This window comes from Pseudophryne corroboree, chromosome 10 (genome assembly GCF_028390025.1).
Source record: "Pseudophryne corroboree isolate aPseCor3 chromosome 10, aPseCor3.hap2, whole genome shotgun sequence".
NCBI lineage: Eukaryota > Metazoa > Chordata > Amphibia > Anura > Myobatrachidae > Pseudophryne > Pseudophryne corroboree.
The window spans coordinates 378174886-378187601 of record NC_086453.1 but is presented as its reverse complement, the minus strand read 5'-3'; the positions used below and the strand labels follow the sequence as shown (position 1 = coordinate 378187601).

Here is a 12716-nt window from a genome sequence, read left to right as displayed (position 1 = left end):
CAGGTAGATGGGGCTCAGTGATACCAGAGTGCTGGTAGATGGGGCTCAGTGATACCAGAGAGCTAGTAGATGGGGCTCAGTGATACCAGAGTGCAGGTAGATGGGGCTCAGTGATACCAGAGTGCAGGTAGATGGGGCTCAGTGATACCAGAGTGCAGGTAGATGGGGCCCAGTGATACCAGAGTGTAGGTAGATGGGGCTCAGTGATACCGGAGTGCAGGTAAGTGGGGCTCATTGATACCGGAGTGCAGGTAGATGGGGCTCAGTGATACCAGAGTGCAGGTAGATGGGGCTCAGTGATACCAGAGAGCTAGTAGATGGGGCTCAGTGATACCAGAGTGCAGGTAGATGGGGCTCAGTGATACCAGAGTGCAGGTAGATGGGGCTCAGTGATACCAGAGTGCAGGTAGATGGGGCCCAGTGATACCAGAGTGTAGGTAGATGGGGCTCAGTGATACCGGAGTGCAGGTAAGTGGGGCTCATTGATACCGGAGTGCAGGAAAATGGGGCTCAGTGATACCAGAGTGCAGGTAGATGGGGCTCAGTGATACCAGAGTGCAGGTAGATGGGGCTCAGTGATACCAGAGTGCAGGTAAATGGGGCTCAGTGATACCGGAGTGCAGGTAGATGGGACTCAGTGATACCAGAGTGCAGGTAGATGGGGCTCAGTTATACCAGAGTGCAGGAAGATGGGGCTCAGTGATAACAGAGTGCAGGTAAATGGGGCTCAGTGATACCGGAGTGCAGGTAGATAGGGCTCAGTGATACCGGAGTGCAGGTAAATGAGGCTCATTGATACCGGAGTGCAGGTAGATGGGACTCAGTGATACCAGAGTGCAGGTAAATGGGGCTCAGTGATACCAGAGTGCAGGTAAATGGGGCTCAGTTATCCCGGAGTGCAGGTAGATGGGGTTCAGTGATACCGGAGTGCAGGTAGATGGGGTTCAGTGATACCAGAGTGCAGGTAGATGGGGCTCAGTGATACCAGAGTGCAGGTAGATGGGGCTCAGTGATACCAGAGTGCAGGTAGATGGGGCTCAGTGATACCAGAGTGCAGGTAGATGGGGCTCAGTGATACCAGAGTGCAGGTAGATGGGGCTCAGTGATACCAGAGTGCAGGTAGATGGGGCTCAGTGATACCAGAGTGCAGGTAGATGGGGCTCAGTGATACCAGAGTGCAGGTAGATGGGGCTCAGTGATACCAGAGTGCAGGTAGATGGGGCTCAGTGATACCAGAATGCAGGTAGATGGGGCCCAGTGATACCAGAGTGCAGGTAGATGGGGCTCAGTGATACCGGAGTGCAGGTAAATGGGGCTCAGTGATACCGGAGTGCAGGTAAATGGGGCTCAGTGATACCGGAGTGCAGGTAGATGGGGCTCAGTGATACCAGAGTGCAGGTAGATGGGGCTCAGTGATACCAGAGTGCAGGTAAATGGGGCTCAGTGATACCAGAGTGCAGGTAGATGGGGCTCAGTGATACCAGAGTGCAGGTAGATGGGGCTCAGTGATACCAGAGTGCAGGTAAATGGGGATCAGTGATACCGGAGTGCAGGTAGATGGGGCTCAGTGATACCAGAGTGCAGGTAGATGGGGCTCAGTGATACCAGAGTGCAGGTAGATGGGGCTCAGTGATACCAGAGTGCAGGTAGATGGGGCTCAGTGATAACGGAGTGCAGGTAGATGGGGCTCAGTGATACCAGAGTGCAGGTAAATGAGGCTCATTGATACCGGAGTGCAGGTAGATGGGGCTCAGTGATACCGGAGTGCAGGTAGATGGGGCTCAGTGATACCAGAGTGCAGGTAGCTGGGGCTCAGTAATCCCGGAGTGCAGGTAGATGGGGTTCAGTGATACGGGAGTGCAGGTAGATGGGGTTCAGTGATACGGGAGTGCAGGTAGATGGGGTTCAGTGATACCAGAGTGCAGGTAGATGGGGATCAGTGATACCAGAGTGCAGGTAGATGGGGCTCAGTGATACCAGAGTGCAGGTAGATGGGGCTCAGTGATACCAGAGTGCAGGTAGATGGGGCTCAGTGATACCAGAGTGCAGGTAGATGGGGCTCAGTGATACCAGAGTGCAGGTGAATGGGGCTCAGTGATACCAGAGTGCAGGTAGATGGGGCTCAGTGATACCAGAGTGCAGGTAGATGGGGCTCAGTGATACCAGAGTGCAGGTAGATGGGGCCCAGTGATACCAGAGTGCAGGTAGATGGGGCTCAGTGATACCGGAGTGCAGGTAAATGGGGCTCAGTGATACCGGAGTGCAGGTAAATGGGGCTCAGTGATACCGGAGTGCAGGTAGATGGGGCTCAGTGATACCAGAGTGCAGGTAGATGGGGCTCAGTGATACCAGAGTGCAGGTAAATGGGGCTCAGTGATACCAGAGTGCAGGTAGATGGGGCTCAGTGATACCAGAGTGCAGGTAGATGGGGCTCAGTGATACCAGAGTGCAGGTAAATGGGGCTCAGTGATACCGGAGTGCAGGTAGATGGGGCTCAGTGATACCAGAGTGCAGGTAGATGGGGCTCAGTGATACCAGAGTGCAGGTAGATGGGGCTCAGTGATAACAGAGTGCAGGTAAATGGGGCTCAGTGATAACGGAGTGCAGGTAGATGGGGCTCAGTGATACCAGAGTGCAGGTAAATGAGGCTCATTGATACCGGAGTGCAGGTAGATGGGGCTCAGTGATACCAGAGTGCAGGTAAATGGGGCTCAGTGATACCAGAGTGCAGGTAAATGGGGCTCAGTGATACCAGAGTGCAGGTAAATGGGGTTCAGTGATACTGGAGTGTAGGTAGCTGGGGCTCAGTAATCCCGGAGTGCAGGTAGATGGGGTTCAGTGATACGGGAGTGCAGGTAGATGGGGCTCAGTGATACCAGAGTGCAGGTAGATGGGGATCAGTGATACCAGAGTGCAGGTAGATGGGGCTCAGTGATACCAGAGTGCAGGTAGATGGGGCTCAGTGATACCAGAGAGCTAGTAGATGGGGCTCAGTGATACCAGAGTGTAGGTAGATGGGGCTCAGTGATACCAGAGTGCAGGTAGATGGGGCTCAGTGATACCAGAGTGCAGGTAGATGGGGCTCAGTGATACCAGAGTGCAGGTAGATGGGGCTCAGTGATACCAGAGTGCAGGTAGATGGGGCTCAGTGATACCAGAGTGCAGGTAGATGGGGCTCAGTGATACCAGAGTGCAGGTAGATGGGGCTCAGTGATACCAGAGTGCAGGTAAATGGGGCTCAGTGATACCAAAGTGTAGGTAGATGGGGCTCAGTGATACCGGAGTGCAGGTAAATGGGGCTCAGTGATACCGGAGTGCAGGTAAATGGGGCTCAGTGATACCAGAGTGCAGGTAGATGGGGCTCAGTGATACCGGAGTGCAGGTAAATGGGGCTCAGTGATACCAGAGTGCAGGTAGATGGGGCTCAGTGATACCAGAGTGTAGGTAGATGGGGCTCAGTGATACCAGAGTGCAGGTAGATGGGGCTCAGTGATACCAGAGTGCAGGTAAATGGGGCTCAGTGATACCAGAGTGCAGGTAAATGGGGCTCAGTAATCCCGGAGTGCAGGTAGATGGGGTTCAGTGATACCGGAGTGCAGGTAGATGGGGTTCAGTGATACCGGAGTGCAGGTAGATGGGGCTTAGTGATATCAGAGTGCAGGTAGATGGGGCTCAGTGATACCAGAGAGCTAGTAGATGGGGCTCAGTGATACCGGAGTGTAGGTAGATGGGGCTCAGTGATACCAGAGTGCAGGTAGATGGGGCTCAGTGATACCAGAGTGCAGGTAGATGGGGCTCAGTGATACCAGAGTGCAGGTAAATGGGGCTCAGTGATACCAGAGTGCAGGTAGATGGGGCTCAGTGATACCAGAGTGCAGGTAGATGGGGCTCAGTGATACCAGAGTGCAGGTAGATGGGGCTCAGTGATAACAGAGTGCAGGTAAATGGGGCTCAGTGATACCGGAGTGCAGGTAGATGGTGCTCAGTGATACCAGAGTGCAGGTAAATGAGGCTCATTGATACCGGAGTGCAGGTAGATGGGACTCAGTGATACCAGAGTGCAGGTAAATGGGGCTCAGTGATACCAGAGTGCAGGTAAATGGGGCTCAGTTATCCTGGAGTGCAGGTAGATGGGGCTCAGTGATACCAGAGTGCAGGTAGATGGGGCTCAGTGATACCAGAGAGCTAGTAGATGGGGCTCAGTGATATCAGAGTGTAGGTAGATGGGGCTCAGTGATACCAGAGTGCAGGTAGATGGGGCTCAGTGATACCAGAGTGCAGGTAGATGGGGCTCACTGATACCAGAGTGCAGGTAGATGGGGCTCAGTGATACCAGAGTGCAGGTAGATGGGGCGCAGTGATACCAGAGTGCAGGTAGATGGGGCTCAGTGATACCAGAGTGCAGGTAGATGGGGCTCAGTGATACCAAAGTGTAGGTAGATGGGGCTCAGTGATACCGGAGTGCAGGTAAATGGGGCTCAGTGATACCGGAGTGCAGGTAAATGGGGCTCAGTGATACCGGAGTGCAGGTAGATGGGGCTCAGTGATACCAGAGTGCAGGTAGATGGGGCTCAGTGATACCAGAGTGCAGGTAGATGGGGCTCAGTGATACCAGAGTGCTGGTAGATGGGGCTCAGTAATACCAGAGTGCAGGTAAATGGGGCTCAGTGATATCAGAGTGCAGGTAAATGGGGCTCAGTGATACCAGAGTGCAGGTAAATGGGGCTCAGTAATCCCGGAGTGCAGGTAGATGGGGTTCAGTGATACCGGAGTGCAGGTAGATGGGGTTCAGTGATACCGGAGTGCAGGTAGATGGGGCTCAGTGATACCAGAGTGCAGGTAGATGGGGCTCAGTGATACCAGAGAGCTAGTAGATGGGGCTCAGTGATACCAGAGTGTAGGTAGATGGGGCTCAGTGATACCAGAGTGCAGGTAGATGGGGCTCAGTGATACCAGAGTGCAGGTAGATGGGGCTCAGTGATACCAGAGTGCAGGTAGATGGGGCTCAGTGATACCAGAGTGCAGGTAGATGGGGCTCAGTGATACCAGAGTGCAGGTAGATGGGGCTCAGTGATACCAGAGTGCAGGTAGATGGGGCCCAGTGATACCAGAGTGTAGGTAGATGGGGCTCAGTGATACCGGAGTGCAGGTAAATGGGGCTCAGTGATACCGGAGTGCAGGTAAATGGGGCTCAGTGATTCCAGAGTGCAGGTAGATGGGGCTCAGTGATACCAGAGTGCAGGTAGATGGGGCTCAGTGATACCAGAGTGCAGGTAAATGGGGCTCAGTGATACCAGAGTGCAGGTAGATGGGGCTCAGTGATACCAGAGTGCAGGTAAATGGGGCTCAGTCATACCGGAGTGCAGGTAGATGGGGCTCAGTGATACCAGAGTGCAGGTAGATAGGGCTCAGTGATACTAGAGTGCAGGTAGATGGGGCTCAGTGATAACAGAGTGCAGGTAAATGGGGCTCAGTGATACCGGAGTGCAGGTAGATGGGGCTCAGTGATACCGGAGTGCAGGTAAATGAGGCTCATTGATACCGGAGTGCAGGTAAATGGGGCTCAGTGATAACAGAGTGCAGGTAAATGGGGCTCAGTGATACCGGAGTGCAGGTAGATAGGGCTCAGTGATAACAGAGTGCCGGTAAATGGGGCTCAGTGATACCAGAGTGCAGGTAAATGGGGCTCAGTGATACCAGAGTGCAGGTAAATGGGGTTCAGTGATACTGGAGTGCAGGTAGCTGGGGCTCAGTAATCCCGGAGTGCAGGTAGATGGGGTTCAGTGATACGGGAGTGCAGGTAGATGGGGCTCAGTGATACCAGAGTGCAGGTAGATGGGGATCAGTGATACCAGAGTGCAGGTAGATGGGGCTCAGTGATACCAGAGTGCAGGTAAATGAGGCTCATTGATACCGGAGTGCAGGTAAATGGGGCTCAGTGATACCAGAGTGCAGGTAGATGGGGCCCAGTGATACCAGAGTGCAGGTAGATGGGGCTCAGTGATACCGGAGTGCAGGTAAATGGGGCTCAGTGATACCGGAGTGCAGGTAGATGGGGCTCAGTGATACCAGAGTGCAGGTAAATGGGGCTCAGTGATACCAGAGTGCAGGTAAATGGGGCTCAGTGATACCAGAGTGCAGGTAAATGGGGTTCAGTGATACTGGAGTGTAGGTAGCTGGGGCTCAGTAATCCCGGAGTGCAGGTAGATGGGGTTCAGTGATACGGGAGTGCAGGTAGATGGGGCTCAGTGATACCAGAGTGCAGGTAGATGGGGATCAGTGATACCAGAGTGCAGGTAGATGGGGCTCAGTGATACCAGAGTGCAGGTAGATGGGGCTCAGTGATACCAGAGAGCTAGTAGATGGGGCTCAGTGATACCAGAGTGTAGGTAGATGGGGCTCAGTGATACCAGAGTGCAGGTAGATGGGGCTCAGTGATACCAGAGTGCAGGTAGATGGGGCTCAGTGATACCAGAGTGCAGGTAGATGGGGCTCAGTGATACCAGAGTGCAGGTAGATGGGGCTCAGTGATACCAGAGTGCAGGTAGATGGGGCTCAGTGATACCAGAGTGCAGGTAGATGGGGCTCAGTGATACCAGAGTGCAGGTAAATGGGGCTCAGTGATACCAAAGTGTAGGTAGATGGGGCTCAGTGATACCGGAGTGCAGGTAAATGGGGCTCAGTGATACCGGAGTGCAGGTAAATGGGGCTCAGTGATACCAGAGTGCAGGTAGATGGGGCTCAGTGATACCGGAGTGCAGGTAAATGGGGCTCAGTGATACCAGAGTGCAGGTAGATGGGGCTCAGTGATACCAGAGTGCAGGTAGATGGGGCTCAGTGATACCAGAGTGCAGGTAGATGGGGCTCAGTGATACCAGAGTGCAGGTAAATGGGGCTCAGTGATACCAGAGTGCAGGTAAATGGGGCTCAGTAATCCCGGAGTGCAGGTAGATGGGGTTCAGTGATACCGGAGTGCAGGTAGATGGGGTTCAGTGATACCGGAGTGCAGGTAGATGGGGCTTAGTGATATCAGAGTGCAGGTAGATGGGGCTCAGTGATACCAGAGAGCTAGTAGATGGGGCTCAGTGATACCGGAGTGTAGGTAGATGGGGCTCAGTGATACCAGAGTGCAGGTAGATGGGGCTCAGTGATACCAGAGTGCAGGTAGATGGGGCTCAGTGATACCAGAGTGCAGGTAAATGGGGCTCAGTGATACCAGAGTGCAGGTAGATGGGGCTCAGTGATACCAGAGTGCAGGTAGATGGGGCTCAGTGATAACAGAGTGCAGGTAAATGGGGCTCAGTGATACCGGAGTGCAGGTAGATGGTGCTCAGTGATACCAGAGTGCAGGTAAATGAGGCTCATTGATACCGGAGTGCAGGTAGATGGGACTCAGTGATACCAGAGTGCAGGTAAATGGGGCTCAGTGATACCAGAGTGCAGGTAAATGGGGCTCAGTTATCCTGGAGTGCAGGTAGATGGGGCTCAGTGATACCAGAGTGCAGGTAGATGGGGCTCAGTGATACCAGAGAGCTAGTAGATGGGGCTCAGTGATATCAGAGTGTAGGTAGATGGGGCTCAGTGATACCAGAGTGCAGGTAGATGGGGCTCAGTGATACCAGAGTGCAGGTAGATGGGGCTCACTGATACCAGAGTGCAGGTAGATGGGGCTCAGTGATACCAGAGTGCAGGTAGATGGGGCGCAGTGATACCAGAGTGCAGGTAGATGGGGCTCAGTGATACCAGAGTGCAGGTAGATGGGGCTCAGTGATACCAAAGTGTAGGTAGATGGGGCTCAGTGATACCGGAGTGCAGGTAAATGGGGCTCAGTGATACCGGAGTGCAGGTAAATGGGGCTCAGTGATACCGGAGTGCAGGTAGATGGGGCTCAGTGATACCAGAGTGCAGGTAGATGGGGCTCAGTGATACCAGAGTGCAGGTAGATGGGGCTCAGTGATACCAGAGTGCTGGTAGATGGGGCTCAGTAATACCAGAGTGCAGGTAAATGGGGCTCAGTGATATCAGAGTGCAGGTAAATGGGGCTCAGTGATACCAGAGTGCAGGTAAATGGGGCTCAGTAATCCCGGAGTGCAGGTAGATGGGGTTCAGTGATACCGGAGTGCAGGTAGATGGGGTTCAGTGATACCGGAGTGCAGGTAGATGGGGCTCAGTGATACCAGAGTGCAGGTAGATGGGGCTCAGTGATACCAGAGAGCTAGTAGATGGGGCTCAGTGATACCAGAGTGTAGGTAGATGGGGCTCAGTGATACCAGAGTGCAGGTAGATGGGGCTCAGTGATACCAGAGTGCAGGTAGATGGGGCTCAGTGATACCAGAGTGCAGGTAGATGGGGCTCAGTGATACCAGAGTGCAGGTAGATGGGGCTCAGTGATACCAGAGTGCAGGTAGATGGGGCTCAGTGATACCAGAGTGCAGGTAGATGGGGCCCAGTGATACCAGAGTGTAGGTAGATGGGGCTCAGTGATACCGGAGTGCAGGTAAATGGGGCTCAGTGATACCGGAGTGCAGGTAAATGGGGCTCAGTGATTCCAGAGTGCAGGTAGATGGGGCTCAGTGATACCAGAGTGCAGGTAGATGGGGCTCAGTGATACCAGAGTGCAGGTAAATGGGGCTCAGTGATACCAGAGTGCAGGTAGATGGGGCTCAGTGATACCAGAGTGCAGGTAAATGGGGCTCAGTCATACCGGAGTGCAGGTAGATGGGGCTCAGTGATACCAGAGTGCAGGTAGATAGGGCTCAGTGATACTAGAGTGCAGGTAGATGGGGCTCAGTGATAACAGAGTGCAGGTAAATGGGGCTCAGTGATACCGGAGTGCAGGTAGATGGGGCTCAGTGATACCGGAGTGCAGGTAAATGAGGCTCATTGATACCGGAGTGCAGGTAAATGGGGCTCAGTGATAACAGAGTGCAGGTAAATGGGGCTCAGTGATACCGGAGTGCAGGTAGATGGGGCTCAGTGATAACAGAGTGCCGGTAAATGGGGCTCAGTGATACCAGAGTGCAGGTAAATGGGGCTCAGTGATACCAGAGTGCAGGTAAATGGGGTTCAGTGATACTGGAGTGCAGGTAGCTGGGGCTCAGTAATCCCGGAGTGCAGGTAGATGGGGTTCAGTGATACGGGAGTGCAGGTAGATGGGGCTCAGTGATACCAGAGTGCAGGTAGATGGGGATCAGTGATACCAGAGTGCAGGTAGATGGGGCTCAGTGATACCAGAGTGCAGGTAGACGGGGCTCAGTGATACCAGAGAGCTAGTAGATGGGGCTCAGTGATACCAGAGTGCAGGTATATGGGGCTCAGTGATACTGGAGTGCATGTATATGGGGCTCCATGACACCGGAGTGCAGGGGGCTTAGTGATACCGGAGTACAGGTAGATGGGGCTCAGTGATACCAGAGTGCATGTAGATGGGGCTCAGTGATACCGTAGTGCATGTAGATGGGGCTCAGTGATACCGGAGTGCAGGTAGATGGGGCTCAGTGATACCGGAGTGCAAGTAGATGGGGCTCAGTGATACCGGAGTGCAGGTAGATGGGGCTCAGTGATACCAGAGTGCATGTAGATGGGGCTCAGTGATACCGTAGTGCATGTAGATGGGGCTCAGTGATACCGGAGTGCAGCTAGATGGGGCTCAGTGATACCGGAGTGCAAGTAGATGGGGCTCAGTGATACCGGAGTGCAGGTAGATGGAGTCTCTGCATCAGTCAGCCCTGTAGGCCAGGCACAGACTATGCACGGAGGGTCGGGAGACTGCAGCAATACCTCAGGTATGGACGTCAGAACCAGTAACACTATAACCATACCTGGAGTGCAGGGAATGGGGTAAGATGAACCCTGGGGGCAAAACTTTCCTGCTGGACACATTCTAGGAGACAGCGCGGTATATCCTGCAACAAGAAGATAAAGATAGGAATTGTATGCGATTGATGCTAGTGCTACATGGTATGGTACAGTATACACAGGTATGAGCTGGTCTCCTCACCACTGTCAGTAGGGCTAGTGGATAGGGAGGTAGGTACTCCAGCATTTATACTTGGTTAGGCTTAGTATTGGCGGCAGTTATCATTGGCTAGGGGATGGCTTGGGTGGCTAGCTTGGGACAGGAAGAATGACATGGCCTCCAGCGTGGAACGTGCAGTGGTCTCAGTGCTCATCAGTTTTGCCTGTCAGAAGCATGTTGATATACTGTACATATGTGGATATGGTATCTATTATACGGCACGGCATGTAATGCTGAGCTGCTTTATAAGCAATACATGTGGTGTAATATGCAGCGTTGGTGTGATACTATTATAGTCATCGGGTGGATAGTAATGGGAGCTTATCTAATTAATTACTGTAACATGGGCAGAGAGACCCGGGTAACGCCATGCTGCACTGCAGGGGACAGGTGTAATATGTGCAGAGAGACCTGGGTAACGCCATGCTGCACTGCAGGGGCCAGGTGTAACATGTGCAGGGAGACCCGGGTAACGCCATGCTGCACTGCAGGGGACAGGTGTAACATGTGCAGAGAGACTCGGGTAACGCCATGCTGCACTGCAGAGGACAGGTGTAACATGTGCAGAGAGACCTGGGTAACGCTATGCTGCACTGCAGGGGCCAGGTGTAACATGTGCAGGGAGACCCGGGTAACGCCATGCTGCACTGCAGGGGACAGGTGTAACATGTGCAGAGAGACTCGGGTAACGCCATGCTGCACTGCAGAGGACAGGTGTAACATGTGCAGAGAGACCTGGGTAACGCCATGCTGCACTGCAGGGGACAGGTGTACCGTGGGCAGAGAGTTCCGGGTAACGTCATGCTGCACTGCAGGGGACAGGTGTAACATGTGCAGAGAGACCTGGATAACGCCATGCTGCACTGCAGGGGGCACATGTAACATGTGCAGAGAGAGTAACATGTGTGAGAATAAAGCTACCCAGCATCTGTGGGCTACATGCAGAAGCAGCCGGCATTTACCCTGCATACAGACATACAATACGTATTTGCCCCCCTTGCATTGCAGCATGGTTTGTTTCAGAAGAAAGTTGCTCCTTGTTTTCCTTTTTCCTCCTAACTCTGAGTTAGACCCTGAGTGTGAGTGGGAACTCGAGGGCAAGCTGAACGCAGATGAAATTACACCTGGGAGCACAATGAGGGTCCATGTGAGAATCACCCCACCAGAACCCACATCAGGGAATGTGAGACACCAGGGGTAACAGCCCGCAGCTTGCCTGTGCAGCCCCAGTGCTGATCTATCCTTCACAGAGAGCACCGAACCCCCGCCTCTCATGGTCCTGCAATCCTGCCATATACAAGGGCTCACAGACAGGGATGAGGGGATGCAGGAAAGGTTTGTGCAGATCTGGGGAAGTTTGGAATGGGACATCGATCCGATAACCAACTGTTCTCTCTGGATCACCAGTCCTTGGGTGCTGGTAGGTATTATTTATAGATTTCTTTAAAAAAAAAAATTCTTGACACAGTGATCAGTCTGAGTGTCCGTCAGACACACACAGCTGATCACAGGGGCCGGATTCAAGCACAGCCTTCACTGCCAGAATACACTGTGGAAGCATATGGTTTATCTGCTATAAATGGCAAGAAGAGTCAAAGAAACCTTTATGTGCATATCCACAGTGTATCTGCTATAAATGGCAAGAAGATCCAAAGAAACCTTTAGGTGCATATCCACAGTGTATCTGCTATAAATGGCAAGAAGATCCAAAGAAACCTTTAGATGCATATCCACAGTGTATCTGCTATAAATGGCAAGAAGATCCAAAGAAACCTTTAGATGCATATCCACAGTGTATCTGCTATAAATGGCAAGAAGATCCAAAGAAACCTTTAGGTGCATATCCACAGTGTATCTGCTATAAATGGCAAGAAGATCCAAAGAAACCTTTATGTGCACATCCACAGTGTATCTAAGTAAGCAAACATGTATCCATTTATATAGTGTAACCCTGTCATCACATCTGAGGTGTAACATAACTGATGGTGTCAGTTGTGATACTCGAAGGGGACTTTTCCACTATCACAACACGTGTGGGGAGTCCTAACATATCATCCGTATAACACTACTGTGATTCCTCCTTGCCCGAAGTGCGACAAGCAAAGTGAGCCCGCGAGGGTACACGTTTCCACGGATTGTGGTCACGATGAAAAATACAAAATGATACCCAAAAAAAGCAACAAAACTTGTGTTGCCCATTTGTGTCTACAATTGTCATGATGACCTTTCGTACCCATCGACCTTATCCACTGTCTACCTTTTACCCGTTGACCTTTAGACCCTGTCAAACTAATGCATGTCGACCATATGCAGTCGGCCTAATGACTGTCTACCCAGACACTGTAGGTCTTCTATACCACACCTGGTTGGAAACCCCTGGACTAGAGCGTAACTTTCTTACCTGGAACCTCTGGGAGGGAGACAGGTCTGTCAGATACTGATCCCACTGGGCAATACCAGCCCGGTGCACAGAAGCCTTCGGGTTTCTCCAATCCAGGCTTGGAACAGAACATGCCTGGCGGGCAAGGCAAGCAGGTCTCCATGCTAGTGGCTCCTCGCCCACCACTGAATGTGCCTGGTGGGCACGGGTACTGCTCTGCAAATTCTGTCCCCTTTGGACAGTAATGACCTGGACGGCAAATATCAAAGAAGAGGATTCAGACTAAAGCTCCTCATCAGGAGGATGATACAGGAGAGT

General features: G+C 52.6%; 1 protein-coding gene across 1 annotated transcript in view; it reads right to left on the bottom strand.

Moving 5' to 3' along the window:
* LOC134965399 (zonadhesin-like) overlaps positions 1-12716 on the bottom strand; it is a 44216-nt gene that overhangs the window by 2434 nt on the left and 29066 nt on the right. Inside the window, exons 7-8 of the mRNA XM_063941860.1 lie at positions 12420-12647; positions 9822-9905 (exon numbers count right to left, since the gene is read on the bottom strand). Of these exons, the coding sequence (XP_063797930.1) occupies positions 9822-9905; positions 12420-12647 (312 nt within the window). The remainder of the gene's footprint in view (positions 1-9821; positions 9906-12419; positions 12648-12716) is intronic.